At 41.5% G+C, this 25,176-nt stretch overlaps 1 protein-coding gene across 3 annotated transcripts; it reads left to right on the forward strand.

Moving 5' to 3' along the window:
- The first annotated feature begins 326 nt into the window (after positions 1–326).
- golga4 (golgin A4) lies at positions 327–24,519 on the forward strand. 3 transcript variants are annotated; one of them, XM_079559512.1, is made up of 24 exons: positions 327–524; positions 907–981; positions 1,912–2,013; positions 3,857–3,925; positions 4,516–4,842; positions 4,938–4,985; positions 5,436–5,492; positions 5,583–5,681; positions 5,768–5,909; positions 6,152–6,342; positions 8,670–8,753; positions 9,485–9,632; positions 9,712–9,890; positions 9,971–10,069; positions 10,159–10,314; positions 10,425–14,212; positions 14,901–15,022; positions 15,468–15,598; positions 16,843–16,935; positions 18,984–19,052; positions 19,412–19,487; positions 22,471–22,568; positions 23,086–23,172; positions 23,900–24,519. In XM_079559512.1, exons 1-24 carry the CDS (start codon positions 447–449, stop codon positions 23,912–23,914), a joined length of 6,333 nt encoding a protein of 2,110 aa, XP_079415638.1. In that variant the 5' UTR covers positions 327–446; the 3' UTR covers positions 23,915–24,519. The 3 variants fall into 3 exon arrangements, with proteins under 3 accessions (XP_079415638.1, XP_079415636.1, XP_079415637.1); XM_079559510.1 differs by lacking the exons at positions 1,912–2,013; positions 18,984–19,052; positions 19,412–19,487; ... (1 more) ...; positions 23,086–23,172; positions 23,900–24,519 and having other exon boundaries at positions 16,843–17,831; XM_079559511.1 differs by lacking the exons at positions 907–981; positions 1,912–2,013; positions 18,984–19,052; ... (2 more) ...; positions 23,086–23,172; positions 23,900–24,519 and having other exon boundaries at positions 16,843–17,832.
- The last annotated feature ends 657 nt before the right edge of the window (positions 24,520–25,176 follow it).

The following is a 25,176-nucleotide window of genomic DNA, read 5'->3' on the forward strand; positions in this document are numbered from 1 at the left end:
TGATGAAAACCAAACAAAAATGTGGTGGAAAAAATGTTTTAAAAAAGCCATAGTTTTCAAATGAGGCGTCAGAAAATACACTGGGTTAAGGAGAAATCTCGTGTATTTTACTACAGTGAAGCTATGCCAAACTTTTACATTGAGAAGGCGTAGTGATTTCTTTTTCTTTTTTCCCCTTCCACAAACGGTGGCCGGTGTTATTATGTTTTGCCAACCTTTTTTGTAGGGGCGCTGTTGTGTGTTTGAAAAGCTCCGGAGTGTCCCTTTAACTCACACGCCTCAGATTTCCTCCACGTTGGCCGCGCATGCGCAGTTAGTCCTGTCACCTGCTAAGAAGCCAACAAGGAAGTCTAGACTGGGGACTTGAATGTCAGGCTAATCTCAAACTAAAACACATCTCTGTCCCAACTTTGCTCGATAGCGGTTCGCTGCGACGGCGGGACAAGATGTTTAAGAAACTCAAGCAGAAGATAAACGAGGAGCAGTCCCCGCAGAGGAGTGCGCAGTCACCACAACAGGCCCAGGTTAGTTTCTGCTGGAGGCTAACAGGCTAAGCTAACATCTGTTTACACTGCCTGCAATGCAAGACAGTGCAGCTAGTTTTAACCATTAGGTCGTCTCATGTATCTGATATTTGTACCATATCCGTTTTTAGTTTTAGTTTGTTCGTTTTGCGACGGGAATCGGTTGACTTTGATGTAGCTTTAGCCTTTGCCCTGAGTTGTGTTCTAGCTGTCTAACTCCAAAGGGAAACAAACCAAGTGCAGACACATGTAAACGGTGCATAGTTTAAAGAGTAGTCACACACGTTTCATCATCGCGGCTCTGCTTAGATGCACATTACACATCCTACATCAAACCTCATCCTTAAGAGGTTAAGACAGTCTTTCCTGTTATTTTACACAGGTGGCTTCTGCTGATCGCCGTGGTAGTCTGACAGGCTCTTTTCATGAAGACACATCAACTCCCCCAGACAGACAGGTAAAATCTAACTTCGTAATATTAGGATGTATTTGGTACATTTGTCTGCTACCACCCTGTATGAGTACAGGGTTGGTGCTGCTTTGCATTGTTTGACTACAATAACGCTTGTATGGCCTTTGGCTTGGATTTAACTAATGGCTATGACACACAGAAGATTCAGGACATCCGTAAAATCCTCTTGTTCCTATGTAGAATCAATGTGATCGAATCAATTAATTGTTTCTTATTATTGTTATTGTTATAAATGTGTGCAGATACTTGAAACACCAATCATGAGTCAATATTCAATAGAAAAAATGTATTAGGACTAATCTGTTCACCAGTATTAAGAGTAACAGCCCATTATTGAATATGTTATTCATCCCATTTGTCGGTAAATTTTTTTGCAAGATTTTGCTACGCAAGATTTTAATAGGCAGAAGCACAGCGGCAAAGACGTGGCTGACAGCAGCAAGATCAATTGTGCAAAAGGATCATTTATTATTCATTTGTCAGAGGTTTGATGCTTTTGATGGATTTAACTTGTAACAAATTGGACTCGGCTTTGGATTACATCTGTCATGGCCTTTTTCTTGGATCATCACTATCTTTTATGCAAAACAAAACATTTTGGCATCTTTGCAGCATGTCGTCCATTGCAAGAAGGATGTGTTTTATCTGTTTCGACAAAGACTTTTGCAGCCAGTGCAGACGCATATGTCATTAATTAAGACTTGTCACACAGAGATGCCAAAGTGTTCATCATAACGTTGTTTTAAGGATTGACATTTCCCCTTATCTATATTCATCTGTGCCCTCCGCCTCTCCTCTCAGCCCATCACTCTCTCTCTCTCTCTCTCTCTCACTCTCTCACTCATGGTGTTGTTTTTCTCATTGCTCTCTGTGTTCCTCTCCTGTCCTTTCGTCCTGGACCTGCACTGGGGTCAGGTGCTGGCCGGGATGATAGCAGAGCCCGCTTTTCTCTCTGAGTATACTATCTTTGCTCTGGACCATTCAAAACAACCCAAAACGGCCCAGGTAGCCAGTGTGGTGAGTTTGCCCCCACTTCGTGCCTCTTCCTCCTTATTTTCTCCTCTTCCTCGTCTTGCCCCGTTCCTTCCTCCTGTCGTGCGTACGGGAACATCGGTAGAAGTCTGTGGCCCGTGTAGGGACTGCCTGTTCCCTGCTCTATCTCCTATTTCCTTTTTGGATTTAGCAGCAAGAAGGCATCCCATGTGTAGGATAACCCTGCATCTACTGGGACTTCACTGTGGTGTAGAAGCTTGTGTGCTTTCTGCCATGTGTTGGTTTTACCGCCCTGCCTTTCAGTTCTTATAAGCTCCTCCCGATGAATTAGTACCCCCTTTTTCTAGGTATGTTTTAGCTGCTTGCCAAATACAGCCCTGACACCCTGCTATGTTGCCCATGTCCCAATAGACTGTTTATTTGAGGAGTTCTGATTTTGCAAGCATTGTGTCTGACCTTTTAAACAATTGCATCACTAAATTGTAACTCTTCAAGTAAACAAGCCAAGCAGACTGGTGAAGACGCCCCATGTGAAGCTAGAATGTGTTACCAGTCTCAGTTTCGCAGAACGTTGTAGTAAATTGATTTGAAACAGGTTCTCCAGCTGCAGGGAATATAGTATGAAGGTTTTGTCTCAGTGTATGTATATGTATAGGCATTGTGCTAACATGTGCTAATCTGTTGTCTAACTGACCATAGCTTATTCCCCTTAGAATAAAATGAAAACCTCCACTAGATTTATATCACTATATTGTATTCAAATAATCTTTGTAACATATAGAGGCCTTTTATTTGCTGCAACATGTTTACTTAATACTTACTCACAGCTTACTACTTTTCTGTTATGTTTCCACTAGTAATCTCTCCTCAAATCTTCATTTGCATTTCACATTTCATAACATCATTAGCCATGTTTTATTAACACTTCATTCTGTTGGCTTGTTCATTGCTTTCAGTAAAACTAGTTTGACCCGATGGTTTTGTATTTCAATTTAAGATATTCATTGAGTCCCTTTTATCTTTTTACATAAAACATGAAAAAGAAATTGCGTTATTTTGTGATGCTAATTTGTGAGAGTAAGGTCACTGGCTTTGACAGAATCAAAACAAAGATATTTTGATCCTGTTCCACCTCAGAATTCCTCTAACAGAAACATAAACGGGCACTCTTAACTAATATTGCAGTTATATGTTGATGGAGCATATGCTAGTTTATTTGTGTTCTGCATCTGGTGGGTTTGACTAATAATGAGTCGGTGAGTACAAGAACTGTTTTGAACATTTTCCCAACAGTAATTACTAGAATGTCTTCTGTTGCAATGTAAGCTATGTTAAAAGAATAATAAATCAGTGAAGTGCACCACACATCGAATTACATCCTGTTAGTATCCCACTGTGACCACTTTCTAAAAATATTTTGCAACATAATTAAGAGGAAGGAGCACAGTCGCTTGGAGCTGGACAAGGGAGGAGAAAACTGCTCACTCTGATGCTTCTTTTAACAAGACAACTAAACCGACTAAAAAAAACTACTGTTCTACAGTGATGTCTCTGTGCTTCTTTAAAACAGCTGCAAACTCTGCCGAGCATCTTAATTCAAACACTGGCTTTCCTTTGTGTCTGTGTTTACTGACTGTGACTAGAGTTCAGTCTAACCCTGTCGTGATGTTCTGTAGAGATGCCTTCTGTATTTAACCCCTCTGTTCTCCAGTTGCATGAGGGTAGCCGTTGCCCCTGCATTGCTCCCAGCAATACTAATATTGCTCCCTCCAGAGTAATCAGGGAGAGCCACGCTGGGTTTGGATGACTAACTGGCCCTCGACGCCGCACTAATGCTTTTATTAATAATGTGTTTTTCTTTTAATAGACTGCTACTAAAGATCCGTCCAGATCTCCCAGAGGAAGCATCAACGGAGATGGAAGTGCCTCTCCTCAAGTGCGTATTAAGTAAACTCTCTTTTCAAGTTGAAGAGGCAGTTGCTCGATGCTTCATAACATCAAGTTCAGCAGCTACTACTCTCTATGTAGCAATTAAATAATCAACTAATAATCTAAAGCCACACTGCGGAACATTCCAGATTAAATCTTTCTGCACCACAACAGCAGCAAAACTGTCATGAAACACTAATGAAAAAAAACGACATAACAGCAATGCTCAAACCTGTCAAAAAGCATATGGAGGAGGACCTATTCATTTTATAAATACTATTTTTGACAACTTAAAATCTAAGCCAAACAGTACAACTGGACATTATGGCAGAATATTAATCACAATTTCATTTTCTCATATTGATCGATCCCGTTTATCAATTCAATTTGAGTTTTTCTTCCACTTATCCGTTGCCGGGTCATGGGTGCAGCTGTTGGAGCTGCCCAAATCACCCCCTACCCCGCCCCCCATGGTTCCTCCTGCAGGTGATGGGTCCACAGAAGGATGGCCTCACGATTCTAACCGGGCCTGTTGGTCTCTCATAAGGGGCTTCTGAACCGCTCACTGTCTGACCCGTGGTATCTATTTGTGAACAGAAAGAGGAGCCACAGTCCTTCACGCAGAAACTGCAGCTCAAAGTCCCCTCCATGGAGTCTCTGATTCGAAGCGGTGCCAGTCGGGCAGAAAACCTCTTCCGCTCCCCGTCCAAAGACAGCCTGGTCCGGACGTCGTCTCGTGAATCCCTGACGCCTTTGGGAGAAAACGAGCCCCAGGGAGCCCCCTCGTACGACCCGCCTTCTGACATCGAGAGCGAGGCCGAGGAGCCTCCGGGAACGGTCGAGTCGCTCCCCAAAGATCAGCTGCTGCACCGACTCCTGCAGGTGGAGAGGAGCCTGGGCAAGTACCGTGGCAAGTACTCGGAGGTGAGTGAGGGCTAAAGTATGGGGTGCATGCATACTCAGCAGTTAATGTTGTATAGATGGAATACTAATGAATTTTCTTCTACTCTGCTTTTCAGCTTGTTACTGCGTACAGAACAGTTCAACGAGACAAAGAGAAATCACAGGTAATTCTGGCATGTGTTTGTCTCCAAGGATGCATCCATTTTCAATCATTTCAATTATGTTCAAGTGCAGCAATTTGAGGAAACAAAGACCACTGTTTGCGTCTTAATTGTAGAGCATTGTATTGATCGCTAACCTGAAAATAAAAGTCCCAATCAGCATGGGGATGGTCGGCTCCGCTCCGCTCCGTCTTGATCTTGCAAAGCTGTGCATTGGCCCGAAACAGGCACACAATTAATTCATGTGCACAATCGGGATGTCCAGGAGCGGCATTGTGCGAGCTGGAAACGATTTAAAGTCCATTATCTCCTCCTTTCAAAGCTTTGAATATGCTTTTATATAATGTTTTTAAAGAGTTTTTCTCATTAATTATATTCACCCGAAGACTATTAGTATCATAGTTGCATCATAGTGTTTTACAGAGACATATTAAGCCACTTTCATCTCTGCAGGCCATCCTCAGTCAGAGTCAAGATAAGGCCCTCCGCAGAATTGGAGAGCTGCGGGAGGTATGGAGTTTCGAAATGTTTTGAAGAGTATCTTTGAAATTAGCTGTGTAGACTTGGAACATACATTTAATTGACTTATTTTAACCATAGGAGCTGCAAATGGACCAACAAGCCAAGAAGCACCTACAGGAAGAGTTTGATGCTGCGTTGGAAGAGAAAGACCAAATGATCACTGTTCTTCAGACGCAGGTACAGTTTGCTCTGGCGGCCATCTTAGACATTATACATCTACATTGATCTATTGAGGATAATGTTTCTCCTCTCTGTTTTAACAGGTTGCTTTGTTGAAGAAGCGTGTCAAAGGTGCCGCAGATGGAGCTGTGCTGCCCGAGGGTGAGGTCTCGCAGTCCGAAGACTCAAACTCTGCCCAGAAGAGTCCGCCTAATGAGCAGGAAGCAGAGCCAGAAGTCACTGAGGGTAAATGGTTTGAGAAACGAATGCGCCAAATGTAGGAACTGGGCTTTATCTTTTGCCGAAGTTTTATTCAAAAAACAAAGTAAATGCTTTATCTTATCGTTTTTAATCATATACAATTTATTATGTTTTTCTCCACATTTCCAATCCTGTCATAGATTAGATTATTCTTTCATAATTTTATCTTGATCAAGTTGGCTGTTTTCATTCATGTCCTCTAATTAGCGTGTTATACTTTTGAACAGAAGGGGGCAACGGTGATCCAGCCAAACTGATGGAGGCTTTGCAGAAGAGGGTGAAGCGTCAGGAAAACCTGCTGCAGAAGTGCAAAGACATGATGCGCACACACAAAGACAGGAGCGCCCAACTGAGCAGCGAGAACGAGACCTTGCAAGAGCAGCTCCAGGAGAGGCTGCAGGAGCTGGAGAAGATGAAGGTGCACATTACACTTCATGTCACGGTCTCCCCTAAATCATTATGTTTATAACAGATTGCTATGAAAATGTTTGTGTTTTAGCATTTGCTTTGGCTTTCATGGCTTATAACCACAATAGACATAATACACTGGGCCTGGTGTACATTATGTCATCCCACTCCATTAAACTTAATGACAAATAACTGAAATGGCAAAAGTGGAAGCAGTGTGAGAGCAGAAGAAGGCATTATGACCAGACCAGTGACCTGTTAAGTGCTTTCTCATTAATTCATTGTTGTAAAAGTGCCAACAATGTAAAAATTCTAAATATCTATCCTAGTCCTTTAAGACTTTTGTATACAGATGGGATTTTTTTCCCCCCTACAATTTACTGCTTCTTTTCTTTTTTCTTTACTGAACTGGTTCCGCTCCAAGAAGTCATTTTCTTAACCTCTGCATGTTCAATTTTCTCACTTCTCGCCAAGATCGAGGGAAGCAGATTAATCTCATGATGACAATGTTACCTAATGATGAAGTTAATAGGTTTTTAACCATAATGCACAATTATGGCGTGTTGTTCATAATCCTAGATGATTTGAGAGAGCTGAATACAGTGTAATTATTGTCGCTATAAACCGTCTGCCAGACTCTTCACGGTCCACTGCTGATGGGCCTCCATTATCTCATTGACACAGTGTAAAAGTCTGCGTCTCCCTGGACCCGCTCCAGAAGAACAGTCCGTGACATGTCGGTGTGACACCAGAGAAATACATTGTTTTTCCTCAGATTTCCAAACACTGCGCTGCTGGTATGATAGGATTGTGCTGTTCGGTCATTTTTTTCTGGGAATGTTTAGTTTGTTTGATAGAGACTAGTGCTTAAACACTCCTACTTTACAAAGTATTTGGATTCCCCAGTACAATGTTAAATAAACACAATAGCAGTGCAAATCTTAACTAAGAGAGAAGCATTAACTCTGAATAGTGCATTGTTCAACACACAGAATCTGCCCGCCCTATATAAGGACAAAATCACAAAGGCTGGCATGTTTAATTAGGACTAAACTGGTTTTAAATGGATCTTTTAAACACTCCAAATACCAGCCAAACAAGCGCATGGACCACTATTAGTACCAGCATAAAATCAACATTTATTTAGAAAACATTTATCTACCTCTGCCATAATTATCCCCAGAGAGAATTAGTTTAAAGTATGCTGTCCATTTGTGAACTTGGTGCTTCCTGTGTCTGGAAAAGCAGAGGTTAACAGCCGTTTAGCCCTCTTAAGAGGCATGAAGACATCCTGGAACTGCTGGGCTGCACTGTGCTCATCCCATAAAACGCACCATCTGCCTGAGACTGCAGACCTCACTGTGTCGTGTACTGCGCGGTTCACAAACTCTCATTTACTGTTACCATATACCGCTGTCATTTTGCCTTTCTTTTTAATTAAGGCTTTTTTTGTTTATTTTAGCATACAGTCAGTATTGAGGCAGTGAGAAAATGAATCGATTTGGTAGTCACAGAGGTCACATGTGCTATTATGAGATGAGATATTTTGAGATGAAAATGTACTTGATTGTGTGCCATGATTTGCTGAATGTATCCCACACTTCCACCCAACACTTTTGTGATCTAAAGACAAAGATCAATTGTCCCACAGATTGAAAATCTTTGAGCTTGAGATAGAGCTTTTTTTCCCACCCTTTTTTAGACAATTGTGCATGTTTCTGTTGTTTTTTTTCTGCACAGATCCATCTTTTTCTAGCCTGCTTTAAACCGCTTTATATGTAATTAGTATTTGTTTAGATGCTTACACCTCCCTTAAACACAGTTGTTCACATAAACCCAAAGCCGCTGGAAATGACTGGTTACGCAGCGGTGGCACAGACAGACCTACAACATGCCGCTGCTGCATCTCTGAGCTGTAATTTGGGTCGGCCTCTGGTTTAACTGCACTTGTTCATGCTATGGTTGTTTGGTTTGTGGTTGAGGCAGTCCGGGTGGTACAAACATCAGAGCAAACATCACATATAGACCAATATCGGTAATAAAGAAATATTTTAATTTACTCACTGATAAGGTGAAAAGACAGGCCAATCCAATGAGTAAAACACATTCATTTAACCAATTAAATTAGCCTTGATCATGTCTCATTCTAATCAGATAATTCAGGACTGATGTCTAATGTAGTAATCAATATGTTTTGTTATATACCCACAAGACAGCTGAAATTAGACCTGCATTTTGTTTTCCATGTGAATGATCCAGATTTCCACTTTTCTGCTGTGTTATTTCTGTGCACCTGTGGCAGTATGCAAAATAAGTCCTATTTCTTGTCCTCTTCAGGAACTGCACACAACAGAAAAGACCAAGCTCATAAACCAGCTGCGTGACGCGAAGAACCACATCGAACAGCTGGAACAAGACAAGGTACAACTTTCTCTTTTCTAGACAGACTCTTCGATTGAAGTGGACATGTTTTTAGTCCTCCGCTGAGTGAAGAAGCACGGCGCTGCGGATCCTCAGGTTGTTTCATTTAAACTTTGACCTCTTGCTCTGCTGGATGGACAGCAGCTCTCAGGGTCGCTTTGAAGAATGGTGAGAGCCACTGAATGTCAGTGTCTTTACTATCAGTATGTTAGAACCAAGGGTTATGTGTGAGTAAAACATGCTGTGCGCAATGACGGTTATTGTGCAGTGGTTTTACTGGAAATATTACAGCAGACTATATGACCAGTTCAAGTTAGAATAAAATAAAAACTTTTCAGTCTTTTATTTATTTTTGTCAAAATCCAAACATAATAAAAACTACAGCAAGAATACAACAAAGCTCAAAACTATTAAATCTCCATTTGATTTTGTTTTGGCTTAAAAACAACACTTTCTTCCAGTTGAGCAGTTTTTTGCTGATTCGCCCTTGTTTTTCTTTGCTTACCCCCTGACATACTACATCGGACAATAATTTTAAGGTTTTAAGGTTTTTTTCATCAGGGAGTATCAGTAGTCAGAGAGCTAAGATATCACACTTTCGCTTGCTTCCTCGTCATCCCGAAAGTCCCCAAAAACAAAACTTTCTTAATGTAACCCTCTGATTCAAAAATGTAAATCTGTTTGGACAAAAATTGTCTGACGATTTCACTTTTGTTGGATGTTTCTTTTAGGGAATGGTCATCGCCGAAACCAAGCGACAGATGCACGAGACGCTTGAAATGAAGGAGGAGGAGATTGCACAGCTTCGGTCCAGGCTTCAACAGACCACAGCCCAGAAAGAGGAGCTGCAGGAGCAGAAGGAGAGGGCAGAGAAGTCAGGTCAGTGAAGGGCATCACAACAGTAAAAGTACAGTTAAAATATGTATGAAAATCAACCGTGTGTGTGTTGTTCTTGTAGCGTTTGAGGAGCTTGAGCGTGCCCTTAGTGCGGCGCAGAAGGCAGAGGAGGCTCGTAAGCAGCTGCAGGTTCAGCTGGAGGAGCAGGTGAAAGAGGTGGAGCGAGCCGGAGAGGAGGAGCGAAAGAATCTGCAGCAAGAGTTAACTCGGGTCAAACAGCAAGTCGTCAACATCATGAAGGTCCGAAATGCATTAAAGCAGGTTGTTTCTTTTGTTTCTTTATTGTTTTTATTCCACTAATATGTTTACAATGTTTGTAGAAATCATCTGATGAACTTCTTGCCAAAATGGAAAAGGACCACAGTGAAGCTTTAGCTGCTAAAGAAGAGGAGGCCAATTCTCGTGTCAACGCAGCTCTGGTAGAAACTCATCATGATTTGTGTCAATGTTTATTGACCTACAAAAAAAAATCAAAAAAATGTATACATGTGTTTAATGTCTGTTTCAGGAGAAATGTAAAGAAGAGTTTGCCCAGTTATCAAAAGAGCGTGAGCAGCAGGGCACTCTGGCTCTGGAGGACGCAGAGCTGCAGAAGACTGCTTTGAAAAACGAATGTGAAAACAAGGTTAAAGAAATACAGCATGAGCTGGAGGCTGCTAGAACTGTACGTTCAGATTACTCTTATTTATTTACTATGTACTTGATCTATTAGTGAATGTTAACTTTGTTTTAGTAACTCTATATGGTAATTTGAGTCTAATTTTGTGTTTTCAGAGAGTGTTGGAGTTGGAGAGCTCTGTGGTGAAAGTCTCTGAGGATGAGTCCAGTCTGTCCCAGGATCTGTCTGCTCAGCTGAACGAACTGAAAGAGAAACACACAGAACAAATATCTGCATTAGAGCGGCAGCACCAAGAACAGCTGGAAAAGCACAAGGGCACCCTAACCCTGCAGCACAGCGCTACGCTGGAGGAGCTCGAGCAAAAACACAGAGCTGAGATAGTGGCAATTCTCAAAGATAAAGAGCAGCAGTTTCAAGCACATGTTGAAGACATGAACCAGAAAACCTTTGAGAAATTGGAGGCAAAGCAGACGGAGCTTGAGGCTCTTTCCTCTGAACTATCAGAGGCTTTGAAGAGTAAACAGCTTCTGGAGGAGAAACTAACTGCTGCTGAAGAAGAGCAGTGTTTGATGAAGCAAAAGCATGACAAGAAATATGAGGATCAGGTGGACAAGCACAAAGCAGAGATTGAGATTATTAAAGCGCAGCATGAGCAGTCACTGGGTGGTATGGAGAAAATGCTAAAGGAGGAACTTAATGCCCTGAAAATTGTTCTGAAGGAGAGGGAAAAAGAAAAGAAGGAGCTAAGCCTTAATATAAAAACACTGGCAGATGAATCACAGTCAACACTACAGGAATTAAATGCTAAAGTCAAGGAAATGGAGGAGCTGCAGCTGCGTTTCACACAGACGCAGACAGAGAGTGCCGGCCTCAAAGAGTCAAATGCACAGTTCTGTCAGATTTCAGACGAGCTTGATCACTGTAAGAACAATTTAAATGACGCTCAGCAAAAGCTGGAAGAGGCTAGGAGTGAATGTGAACACAAAGAGAAGACGCTACAAGAAGCTGAAAAGGAGCTGCAACAATTAAAGAATGAACTGTCTGAAAAAGAGAAGTCTCTTGCTGCAAATATCAATGTTAAACAAGAAGAACTTAGTCGCCTCCAGACACAGATCAATAATGAAAAGGCTGCTCATGAAAAGAAACTGAATAACACTAAGGCTGAGCTGGAAAACAAAATCAAGTCACTGGAAACAAAGATGGAAAAGTTCAAACAAAAAGCCAAAGAAATGCAAGAGAATTTTAAGAAAAAGCTTCAGCAAAAAGAGGAAAACATGAAGAAAGAAATCGCAAAAAAAGAGGCCGAACTCCAGCAAAAAGAGCAGCAAGTTCAGGAGAAAATCTTAGAGATGGCTCAGAAAAGCTCTCAAGGCCTCAGCGACACAGTGTCCGATCTCCAGGTGAATCACAAGGAGGAAATGGAGAAAGTACACAGTGCACATAAGAGCGAAATGGAACAGCTGGAGCGTCAATGGCAGGAAAAGATGAGGCAGCAGGAGGAGGACATGGCTGAGAAAAATACACAGGTTCTGCAAGAAAAGGTACTAGAAATGGAGGATATTGATGGCAAACTAAAAAGAATCAGAGAGGAGAACGAGCAAATAAACGGCGAGATAAATAATCTGAAGGAGGAGCTGGCAATTCGGGAAACCACTGTGCAAAAACTCCAGGCCGAGCTGAACGAAGCGGCTGTCAAAGTGGAGGGATTATCTCAGGGCGAGGCGTTGCTAAAGGAGCAAATGGAGTCAGTGGAGAGGAACCTTAACCAGGCCCTGAACGAAAGAAACTGCCTACAAGACGAGCTGCGCAGGGCTGGGGAAGAGAGCAGAGAGGCATTTAAAACCTTGTCAGGAGAGCTGGAGCGGAGGGACTCTCAGTTAAGGGCACTGGAAGGGTCCAAAAGTAAAGAAAGCGAGGACCTGCAGCTCAAATTGGAGGAGACGGTCGCACAGTTACAAGCCAAGGAGGCAGAGTTCCAGCAGCACTTAATAACCATCACCAACCAAATGGAGCGTTACTGTCAGGAGGTACAGGGGAAACTGCAGTGTGTCTCTAATGAGCTCTGTCAGAGAGTGGAGAGCAGGACGGGGGAGCTGAACGACAGACTGGGGCGTAGTCACAAGAAGGTGGCGAACCTCCGCAACACTATCCTGACGAAAACAGACAAGATTTGCACTTTAGAGGAGAGTTTACGACAGAAGACGGAGGAGAACAAGAATCTATGCATTTCCTTAGACCAGATGAACGCTCAGGTAAAAGCTCAAGCCGAGCACATCGCAGCCTTAACGAGTCACTCAGACGAGCTCAATACTGAAAACGTCCAGAGAGCGCAGCGGCTCAGTGAAGAAAGCAAAGCGATATCAGAGAATATCAAAGCCAATCAGGAGCTTATCAGCAACTTGGAAGGGATCATAAGCGACTTGAAAAATCAGCTGGCGAGTAGCATTCAAGATAAGGAAGAAGCCATAAATCAGTTAAACCAGCAGTACAAAGAGGAGAGGCTACAGGCCGCAGTTCAGGCGGAGGATGTGAGGAAAAGGCTAGAGCAGGAGAAAACCTCCGCTCTGGACGACGCTGACACACTCAGGAAAAGTCTGTCGGAGCTAGAAAACAACGCGGCGTCCAAGTTCGCTCAAAGTAACGACACAATCGCGGCGTTACAGACTCGACTCGAAGCGCTCGAACGCGACAAAACCGACGCCTTGCAGAGATTGACAGCGAGTATCGACAATCAGTCCATCAGCAAGTCTGAAATGGACCAGGTCTTGAGCGAGAAGGAGCAGAAGGTGAGCGGGCTTACCTCTGAGCTGGAGAGCTGTAACAAAAGACTGGGAGAGCTACGGGAGCAACTTGCCTTGAAAACGGGAGAGTGCGAGCAGTTAATGGCGGAGCTAAAGCAGCAGCAAAGCATCACGGAGAACGAGAAGAAAGTGCTGGTCGAACAACTGCAGCAGACGCAAATGCAGTGCACTCTGAACGGCAACGTGGAGCAGGAGATGATGGAAAAGTTGCACTCGCTGGAGGAGGACAACCAAAAGTTTCAATCAGAACTGCAACGCCAGAAAGATGAGTTTGAAAGAGTTCAAAGTGAGATTCTCAAGACGAATGGGGAGAACTTACAGGCAACAGAGGAGAGACTGACAGCGGAAAGCGCGAAGAAAGTATCGGATTTGAAGAAAAAAGCAGAACAGAAAATTGCGCAGATTAGGAAGCAGCTCATGTCTCAGCTAGAGGAGAAGGAGCAGAGCATCAAGGCGTTACAGGCGAGTGTAGAGGAAGCGACCAAGTCCGAGACATCGGGGAAGGAGCAGGTTCAGATACTGGAAGAGAAGGCTAAATCGCTTGAAGATGCCATTGCAAAGCTAAAGGAGGAGCACGAGAAACGGTTTGAAGAAGCGCAAAGTCAGGGGAGGGTTGAAAAAGACAAAGCTTTAGATGAACTAAGAAATGAGTATGAAGAGAAACTAGCGTTACTTCAAAATAAGGCAGTGCGCCAAGAAGAGCTACAACAAACGGAATCCATATTAGAAGACACTCTTAAGAAAGTAAAACATCTGGAAGAACAAAATGAAGTGTTACTTGCAGAGATACATCAATTAAAAGAAGATATTTTGCTGAAGGAAGAGCAATTAAGTCGGCAGCACACACTTAATAATCAAAATTCTCAATCTGAAGTAATGATTGAGAGGGCGGTTGTTTGCACCAGTGTGGAGCAAACCAAAAGTATAATGGCCAATGATTTGGAAAACCACTCCGAGGTGGAAGATGCCAGTTCTCCAGAAAGCTTTAAGAGTCGACTTAGCCAGATCAAGAACGAAAAAGACAAAATCCATAAAGACTTTGTAAGGTTACAGAAAGATATGCGAGCGATAAGGAAAGAGCACGACCAGGACCTGGAGCTCATGAAGAAGGAGGTGATGGAAGAGACGGAGAAGAAGTTCAAGTGAGTTTCTAGTGGTTGTTTTGGTAGTGTTTGCCAGTTGTTCTCAAGCATTTCACAAATCAGGACTTAAAGAAGAGCTAAGTAACTTGTTTACCTTAATAAATCCTTTTCGTAATACAAGTGTTAATGGGATGATCGGAGGATCTTTTATCTCTCCCTGGTGTCTCTGGCCAGAAATCCACCCTTGCAACTGTCCCTGCACTGGGTCGGAGGCACAATACACACTAATGGAATCACGAAGAAGAAGCTAACAGGCTATGTTTTTTTCAGGGGAAAAAAATATCTCCATTGTGTAATTGGATGTACAATATCCCTCGCTCCCTTTGTCTTTTCTGTCAGTGTAGTATTTACTCTCACGGACAATTAATGAGTAAAAAAAAATGCAACATGCTACAACATGTGCCGGTTTTTGCCTCTAGGAGCATGAGTTACTTAGTTCTGCTTTAACGTAATCTAAAAAGAGCATAAAATAGACCAACATTATGAACTGGGTGTAAACCATGTCTAAACTAGAAAAAATGTTAATTTCATTTATGTTTTAGTAATGTATCAAAATGATCAATGCAAATGACTCCGAGTACCACCTGAAGAAGCCCAAGTACCGCTAGTGCTACCAGTTTGAGAACCACAGTTGTATGGTGTAGCTCACAGTAATTTACATCTCAATGTTCCCCATATGTTCAAACAGATTGGAATTGGAAGATATGGAGATGAAGCACAAATCGTCCATGAAGCAGTTGTTGAGGGAGTTCAACTCACAAATGGCCTTGAAAGAGCAGGAGCTTGATACGGCTCTGAGAGAGACGATTGGTATGATGATTACAATACCTAAACTAATACTGTATGTTCCAGATGTTATGTATACTTTATTAATGCGCTTGGATTCTGAAATTGGTAATTTTGGAATAGTTATTTTTGGTTACAATTGATCTAATCAGGGTAACGATGGGCAAATATGCACATTTTCTTTAAATGAAAATCTAAAGTTCATCCATGATTGCCTGTTTTTGTTTTTTATCTTTAGGTTTCATATATATTTGCTATTCTAAAAAAAAATACATTGCTGCACAACTGCAATCTCTCATTTTAGTTGTACCTAAAAGGGTGTAACTACAGTAAAGTGAACTGGCATGTTCTTCTTTTAGCTAAATCATAAAGTTTCGTGCCAGTTCGGATGTGAGTGAGTGGTTTGGATTCCCGGGTGGTTACATTATGCATGTGTTAACCTTGGCCGCTCTCCCTTGTCCTGGCACAGCGAAGGCCCAGGCCGTGGAGACCGAACTCATCAACTACCATCAGGAGGAGGCCGGTCAGCTGCGCACGGTGATTTCCCAAAAAGAGGACGACTTGCACCGAACGGTTCAGAAATACGAAGAAGTCCTTCAGGTAAATCCTCCAAATTGGCCCTTTTTAGAAACCTTTCCAATATCATCTTGTATTTGCGGTTTCCAGTCTGTGAAGTGTATTGGCCACACCTTTTCATTTGGAAGCATTAACTCGTAGCTGGCAGCGAGGCATGGCTCTTGGAAGGCAGAGCGAATGGTTATGTTTCAGAGGTTTTCTCACGAATTGTCAGCAGCTCTTGGGCAGTTTCCTTTTAAGTCTGCCAGTCTGTTGTATGAATACTGTAGATTATGTAATGTGTAATTTTGAGTGGAAGCTCTGGAGGAAGCTTTACAATACCTATACATTGGACATTGTATTAAAAACATACGGTTGAAAAGTCGTACAGTTTATTGTCTGCTGAAATGTGTCGTCTGCACTTGATCCATCATTTGCTTTGGAGAAGATTAAATCCATCCTTCAATTGCCGCTCGGCCAATTTGTGTACACTATCTCATGTTCAGGACTTCCATAGCTGGAGATTTTAGTCTATTGTGAGTGTTTTGGGCGGATGGTGGAAACTGGTGCACCCAGAAAAAAAACACCTAGACACTGGGGTAGGCAATGTCACCTAACCTCTGGCCCTCAAGATGACATTATCACACCAATCAGAAAGTACTTTGAACATTTTTAGAGTTAAGTGGGAGTTGAAAAAGGAGAAATACTGTCAACACACCCAGTTAGGTCATGTATTATGTACAACACTGGCATTTGTAAGCGCGCTGGAAAAAGGATAATGATTTTAAGGAAGAAATTACATAAATCTACTTGAATTAAGAGATTAAATCTAAAGTTTGAGTAGATTTGGTCTGGTATTGGATAAGATAAAACCTCTTATTGTCAATGAAACAAGCAATTATTTTCTTAATTCAGATTAACTTTTGTATCTTAGATGAGTTCAAACCGACTCAAATTCAACATAAACATAAGGAACTTCTATTTTAAGTACTTAATCTAATTTTATAGGGTGATTTTTCCAGTGTGGTGCTTTACTTTTGGCTAATAATCTTCAGCTACAGCCCTACAATGAAGAAAATCCTCCGCCAAGAAAACTTGCCCACCCCTGACCTAGATGCTGGGAGAACATGCAGACTCCAGACAGAAAGGCCATTCAGAGAATCAACCTTGGACCATTTAATCTTACACTTTTGCAGCAAGAGCAGTTGCCCTTTGTGTTTGCTTTACTGTGATAATGCGGTTTCCAACATACTGTGCTATCAAGTTGATCTTTTGAGTCTTTTTCATAGAATCGAGAAGAGGAGATGGGCGGCCGAGTGTGGCAGGTTCAGAAAGAGCTGGAGGAGCTACAGGCAAAAACCCACTGCACCGACGAGGTACGGGTTTGGCCGAGTAAAACACACTGTATGTTCAACAGGTCATCGCAAATCCCACCCGTGATTTATCTCGTCTTGCTCATATTGTGTTGTCATCATTGTCCGGCAGATGTGGAAAAGCGACCCGTCGAGCCCGTAAAACTGACTGCCTGCATACGTGACTAGCGCCTGAGCTTGAATTTATATTATGATTCTGGTGAAGCCATAAGTCACCTCACAATGGCTGTATAAAAGCGCTTTTTCGCCTGCCTCCTGCTAAAGCATTCTTCATGTTGAATGGCGGCCCGGTCATAACCGTGCCAATGGGTGTCGTATTATGTGAAAGTTCAGTACAGGGTTAACGGGGCCAAGCAGTTAGGCGTTATCCTTCCTCTTGTCTCGCCTTGTTATTGACATATTTGATTAAAGAGCTTAGGGACAATTTTCTTACATGCTTTGCTCTGATCAGACTTCTTCAGCCCTGTCGTGTGGCTTCCCTCCAAAACCTGCCGGATGCTGGGATCTGAATCACTCAGGAATGCTAGACTCGGAAAAATGGGAATTGTGAGGCGCTGGCTTTCCCCTGTTCTTAATTTTCAGACTATGGGGGTTGATTCAGAGCCTTGAAATTTATAATACACTTTGGATTGAGCCCATAAACGTCTAAAAAAACGCCCACCGGGAAAGTGCTTTACCCAGGTGTTGAGGTGCAATGGGACCCCTGCAATGCCTCCTTCCTACACTTACACCTAAAGCCGGCTAGAGAATGGAGAGTTATGCTGCTCTCTAGGCCGCATTTTTCCCTGGTGAGGTAATAACTTTACAGGGGGATTGTATGGGTTTATGCGCATAGAGTCCATTTCTTGCTACGGGCCTCTCAGACCATTTTTCAAACAGACAGTGGGTCAGCACGACTCTCCCAAGGGACAAATGCAAACACAGCACAAGTACGAGTCCAAATTTGAGTGAGTGCTTACTAAACATAAAGTAAAAAGCAAAGTTCGTAACAGTAAAGAAATCAGTGTTTGTTTGTGTTTACTTCTAACAGTTTACTCATTAATCCTGTTTGGCTGGTGTGGTACTTGCAATGTCTCAGTTTACAAGGAGCCTGACTAAAGACCTACTTTATTACAATATTAATATTGCACTACATACTTATTCAGATCCCCTAATACTGTGATTCTCGAAGTAGCAGTAGCAGCTCCTTGTATCAACAGATCTAAACCCGGTCTACACAGGACTAGGTCTAAACCAAGCTTGAAAGTCATGACTAGAGAACAACCAAACCAAATGAACATATGAGTCTTAAAAGGCAGAATTGCAGGTGGTGCCCATGCCACAGTTTGAGAACCACTGCCCTTTGAGGTTTCTTTGAATCACAATACAATCATTCATGCAGGTCAGTGAGTTCAGACAAAGAGACATTTCTATAATTACCATATGAGATGCAGTTGACATTTTAGAAGCTGTTGCAGGTTTATTGATCTACAAGGTGTGACCTTCTGTTCATTTATTTTTTTCTTTATTAATTTACAATTGGTGGAAAAAGTACATTTCTGCCTGAATTGGTCATAAAATGTGACGTGTCCGCTAAACCCTCGTGTGATCCTTCAATACTGCACCCTTTCAAGACCCTAATGTCAAAAAATGTACACTCCAAATAAGAGCCTTAAAATCACCATGCATTCATATTTTTTTCTGCTTGTTTTTACAAAAATCTCCTGTGGCTTTTGGGTCATTTTGATGGGCTGTGCCTTCAGTGCCTTCGAAAGCCACTGGAGGGTTTTAAACTAATACCACCCAAACAACTACATGTTATCACATTTTACTGGCCATAACATGTAAACATTCACAGGAGAAATTCCAAAGGGTTCACACATACGTTTTCCTCCCATTGTACATCAAGTTAAAATTAATTGAGATTTCAGAATCTCTTGCTAACATGTTTTTGTGATTCTGTAGGAAGACCTGACCAGTGAAGAACTAAAGGTACGTTCATCCTATTTATTGCTTGAAAACTTCTCTAAATTCATGCTTTTATACACAATGGTCACTCATTTTGTTTTCATCCTCAGGCCCAACTTGCAGAGAAGACGTCTTTGCTGAGTGGGGCTCGTCTGAAGGAGCAGGAGTTTGTGGAGAAAGTGAGTGGTCGTATCTTGTTGCGTGTGCGTCGCTTCGGGACAAGTGAACAGTAAATCCCGTGCCGCGGATTCCCAGGATTCTGTGACCTCCAGCGAGAGCCGCTACTGCTCTCCCGCTGCATCTGCTTAATTACACCACACATCTGTTTACATTTGGTTTAACCCTATAAACAATAGGAACCACGCCTCCCGCCAACTCTCCCACAATTCGGCATTCGCACAAACAGCCCTAAGGAAGAAAAAAAAACTTGCCACCATTTTTCCAAATGCAACAAATGGTCGAATGCAGATGATTAAACCTATGGGGTCTCTCATGTTTGTTTTGTATTAATGTGCAAACATGTTTTTTTCCGCTCTAGATCCACTCTCTTGAGGACAAGATCAAGTGTTTCCACAGAAATGTGGTTGTGACTCATCTTGGAAGCACAAAGAAAGGTAACTACTGCTACAAATGTTTTAGTTTTGTTTGAGTTGAAGTTACATTGTCATAAATAAACTGTACTGTAAAAGAAAGCCTAGTAATAACAAACTTTAATCTGTCAATTTACATAATTACATAATTAGATGACCAAAATGTATCAATGCACTGGTCCTGACCTAAATTTTCAGTTCATGGGGAAATGCCCTTTACCAAAGATTGATTAGGCCATAAAACTGGATCTGCAATATTAGGTGACACAGTATCAATATCTCAACAACCCACAATACATCACAAAACCACTGAGACAAACTTAGCCTAAAACAAAAACGCATGATTAAATATATACAAAAGTATGGTTTTCGTTGTGATGATCTTATTTTAAATCAATTTTTGTTTTGTTTTGGTCTTGTTTTGACACAATTTCAGGAGAAAAAATTAAAATTGAAAGGAAAGTACTGCACTTCCTAAAATCTCTCCTGAAGTGAGCTACACATATGGATTTTAACATGAAGCTAAAACCAGGCCAAATAAAACGTTTTCTCATTTTGACATTTTTACCCCAAAGTCACAAAAAGTTAAATGTTCACATTTCGCTGAGACGATTGCTCAGGACTGCAGTGTGGAAATAAGGGATTTGAGAGGAGCGAGCTGTGCGCTGTTCCGAGTCCTTTGTGGGAAACCTTAGGACCACAGTCTGCAAAACCCATTAAACCCAAGGATGACTTCTTCACCGCCCCCTTTCTGACACACAAATCTTTATTACACCAAAAGGAAAGCTCAAATACGAAAGGTACTCAATCAGTAAGAGTGGGCCGTAATACTCGCATGTGTCGATGCTGTTTCTGCGGCATAATAATAAACATCCAGTCTCCATAGGTTTACCACAGCGCTTATATACGTCTAACCATAACCCATGCGCTAACCTTAACCAGACCCTAATTACAGCCATGGCTCCAGTCTAATCCAGCAAACCTAAAATCACACTTATGGCACTTGAAATGTCCTCAAACCGTTAGATTTAACCAGACCACACAAATCACAGAGCTTAAAAGGAAAAGGAGCAGATTGTCTATTTATCATAACAGTCATGTTCTGAAATCTGTTATCGTGTCTTGGCAGAGATCGACTTTATGTGAATGTTTTTTGTTTCTTTACACACTTAATTGTATATTTTCAGGGCCAAGTTGTTTTCATCACACTAAAACGTAACATCGCTCTTGCTCCAATGCTGTGCGGTTTCAGTAAAGGCTGCAATGAGTAATCGGTTATTAAAAGCAAACAAATGACACGAATGCTTTAGTTATCGTGGATGATCATTATTTGTTCTATGCAGCCGAACACTGGTCATATCACAGAGTCAGAGCCACAGTTAACTTAATGAAATAGACAGTTTTTTTCATAAACATTATCTTTCAAAAGACGTAATTCGCTGTTTAACTTCTTAACCCCCGCCTTAACCAAGCACTTTTTCTCCAGTTCAGCGTTACCCAAATCCAGGCCAGTGTAACGCCATTTTTTTGTCACTTTTCTGATACTCGTATGCTTTTCTGTTGTCGCTATTTTGGCACTTTTTTCAAGCAGCTTTTAGACTTGGGTGAAGCCAAACCGGAGAAATTGTGCTCGGTTCAGGTGGGGGTTAAGAGGTTAAACCATAATCTGGTTACAATTTTTTTTTTTACTTCTGAAAGTAATAATAGTTGAAAAGATAATCACTGACTTACACACTACTAAAATAGATTTGACCAGCGTGTGTCGGCACCTTAACCCAAAGATCTGTCAGGGCCTCCCAGCAATATACACTCAACGTTTCCTTTTTAATTTGTTATTTCCCCCAGAGGTCTCCGGACACCACTTTGTGAACGACTCAAACCATGATGCTTTGTACCGGTAGTAGAAATACAATCTCAGTGTGTGCAAATGTGTACATTACATATTTGTACACATTTCTTATCCTTTTATGTGAATAGTTTGACGACTTTCTTCCTGTGATTAATTTCCATTTATTCAGTTAAATTGTTTTTGCCCCACGTCACGGCAACAGTTCACAAATTGATTTAATCACTCAGATAAAAAAAAATCAACATCAATCAATGTGACACGATGAGAAAAGCGTTAAAGCTGCAGAGACTGGTTAAAAGCCCCTTCCTTCTCACATTGTCGTTGTCTGTGGCTCCTGATATCTTGTTTTACGGCCGTAGCTGTGAGCGGTGGTGAGATTGTGGGGGTGAGGTGAGGTCAGGGGGACACAGGCTGAAGGGATTTACATACGACCGCATGGTTCACCTCTCACTTCAAAGGCACATTCACCTCCTCTGTCACCTTCTCCATACATCCTGTATTGGTGCACGCATTAACGCACTAACGTATATGCCACACTGCGTTCACATGTGTACAGTAGCCCGTGGAGCGAGGAGATTTAAGCGTTTCCAGATTTGTCCAGCGTGTCGTAGCGCAGTTTTCCCCATTCACATGGTTTAACAAGATAATGTCGTTACAGCTTTTGGGCAGCAGTAATGGAGTTCTCATGCTGTGCTGGGCCATTGTTTCACGGGGCAGCTAATGAATGAATTTGTGCCCACGCCTTTTTTCTGCTATTTTAGTGCACGGCTAATTTTGAAACGAGTGTGGCACGAAATTGGATTGAAAGCTGTTGAAAACTAGTTTAAGTTAGGAGTATAATCGCATTAGCCCAAGTCTCCGTAGCCCTTTCAACCTTTCGAGCTTTTGTCCACGTTATTGTGTATTTTCGAGGATGTTTCAGTAACTGAGCATATTCTGTTTGTCACCGTCTCCCGTACTCAAAACACCAGCCCACACTCTGGTTAACAGCACACAAAGACATCTGTGATTGTATACGTTGTACATGCTTACATTGTCAAGGCTAAAGTGTGTTTTACCTGAATAAAAAATACAGTAAAACCTAACCTTTACATCTAAAAAGGTAATATGAAAGCTGTGCATGTTTTTTTCTTAATTAGTATTTGTCTTTTCTTTCAGAATCAAGTTACAACAGCAGTGAACCTTTGTCAGAGGCCACTGAGATGGAATATCTACGCAAAGTGTTATTTGAGTACATGATGGGACGAGAAACTAAAGTGAGTAGTTTACCACCTCACAGCAAATTGAATGGATAATGACTAAGGCAGTTAGTGAACTGGTTGTGAATGGAGCGGCGCTGGTTCCCATCAGCCTGACACGGTTCAAGCATTTTTTGTTCACCCTGTAAACCCGCGTCTACTTACCCGGGGCAAAAATTAACAGTGATCGCCTTAATTAACAGTGCTGTTGACATGGTCCTAAAGTCAGCGGGATTTCCCCAGATGCTCAGCATTATAGCAGCACGCTAGACCTCCCTGTGCTGAGGATGTCCCCGAGGCTGCCTGCGAGCACATGCATCCAGTGTGACGCAGAGTTTCTCTTGTTTAGTGCTCGTGGAGCACTTAAGTTTTCTTCACTGCAGCCATGGTTCTGATTAGGACGGGGTTTATAGGGAAATGCTTGCACCGTCAGATTGGCCTGGGCTTGATTACACTGATTTGTTACCGAAATAGGGAGCTGGAAGTATTGCTTTATGCAAATGCGATTTATAAACTAATATTTTCTTTTGCATAGACAATGGCCAAAGTTATTACTTCTATGATGAAGTTCCCACCAGATCAAGCCCAAAAGGTTCTGGAGAAAGAAGATTCCAAAGTAGGGGTAAGACTCACCATTTTCTTGCAATACATCAAAACACTAATATAATTGAACACATTTTCATTTAGTTTTAGTCTTTTGATGAAATGTAGCTTCATTTTAGTCGAGATTTAGTCAAATAATTCTCTTCCATTTTAGTCTAGTTTTAGTCTATGTAAATTTAATCAGCTTTGCATTTGTAATATTATAATTATATTTAATAATAGGATATGAGGCTCTTTGAAACTGTCAGTGGACGATTTTCGTCTCTTCTGTTCCTTTTTATTTAGACTTATTTTAGTCGACGAAAATATATAGACATTTTAGTCATAGTTTTAGTCTCATAAACACCATTTAATTCAGTTTTAGTCCAATTTTAGTCTACAAAAATATTACTTTAGTGTTAGAGGATAACATTAAATCGCTATTTATCATTCTGGATTAAGCTGTAAATTCGCACTATCTCTGTCATAGCCGTGACTGACGAAATTAACACTGACCCGAAGACAATTACTCGTGGCACTTCAGTAGCACTTGCCAGTTGAGCAATTATGTCACTTTCTTTTACTTTAAGTGACTTTTATAGCCACACTGGCCCTGAGACGAGCCATGGCTGCCTCCTGATTGATGCAACAGCAGAATGCAATGCTCTTAAAACACTGACACAATAGTATACGTTTTTTTCCTAAAGTAATTAAAGAATAACGAGTGAATTTGCATGTGCAGATGTTTGTTATCTGATCTTTTCCAGCCCTGGCTCCGGTGATCCACCAGACAGGGTTTTTTTATGAACTTTTCTGCTGCTGCTGCTTTCTGTGCTGCTGAAGGGGACGACTGCCAAGGATCCGACGAAGCCCTTCTCTGCAATGTTAATTTGTTATTGTGTGTGAACGCGTGCACTTATTGTTGCGGAGTGTTTTTGAATGAACGGTTTGAGAGACTTTGCTTCTGGGTGCAAAATAAGCTAAACATACTGTAATGAGGGAAAACATGCCAGAAACCTATATCTTCCACAAATCCAGTTTTACGTTGAAATGGAGTTTGTTAATTTATGTATTTTAGATGAAGTTGAATGGTTCTTTTGGTTTTATTTAATATCTGTGTTAAGATTGGCCTGTGCAATAATTCATGTCATTATTCCTTATGAATGGCAAGGGTCAGTTGATTATTTTTTTTCAATTTGGCTTTGTCTAAATAACTTCCTATGTAAATCTTACGACCCATTGTTATGATTGGCCTCCGGACCTTGTTTTTGACTGCTTTTCTATGCTTTATATTTTATAGACACTGACAGAGAATCCCAAATGCAAGATTTGTACATTGTATTATGACTACTATAACTGTACCACAAGGGATGATCTAAATGAATTGACATTTTCGGTCTAAATAACAAAATAAAATATCTGCAGAACTGCATTTGTCGACTGCTTTGTGTATCGATTCTCCCAGTGCACGCGCCGTCGAATAAGTAAACACCTTATCACTCAGCTGGGATTTACATTAGGGCTCCCCGCTGCAGACGACCAACAGGGTGATAACCTGATGAAATGCAGCAGGAATGCAGACACCACAACAAATTTAGCCCCGCGACCTCTGAACTTTTGCCATAAACTGCCAGGACAGCCTTACACAGTTACAGAAGCACATATACAAGCTGTTACAAAGTGGAAAAAACACAGCGCCTTTATTGATGTATTTGCATGCCACAAATTCTTAAATAGACACAGGTTTTATCACACAGTGTTTCAAAACACAATACAAATATAAAAGATTGAAACATTTTGATACACTGCTGGAATGTCCCTGGTTGATCAGAGTAACTGGGCTATGAATGTCAAGCTGTGTTAATGAATATACAGACAATGCCAGTACTGCTGTGTGTATTCTCTCGATTATGGTATTTTTTATAATAATGGATGCATTTTAAGGTTTTTTTTTTTCTTGTTGAACCTTGAATGATGATATATATCTAGTGTTTGTAAATCCATGCTATAAGTTCACGTTTGTATCTGCTGAAGGCCAGAAAAT

This window comes from Gobius niger, assembly GCF_951799975.1.
Source record: "Gobius niger genome assembly, chromosome: 7".
NCBI lineage: Eukaryota > Metazoa > Chordata > Actinopteri > Gobiiformes > Gobiidae > Gobius > Gobius niger.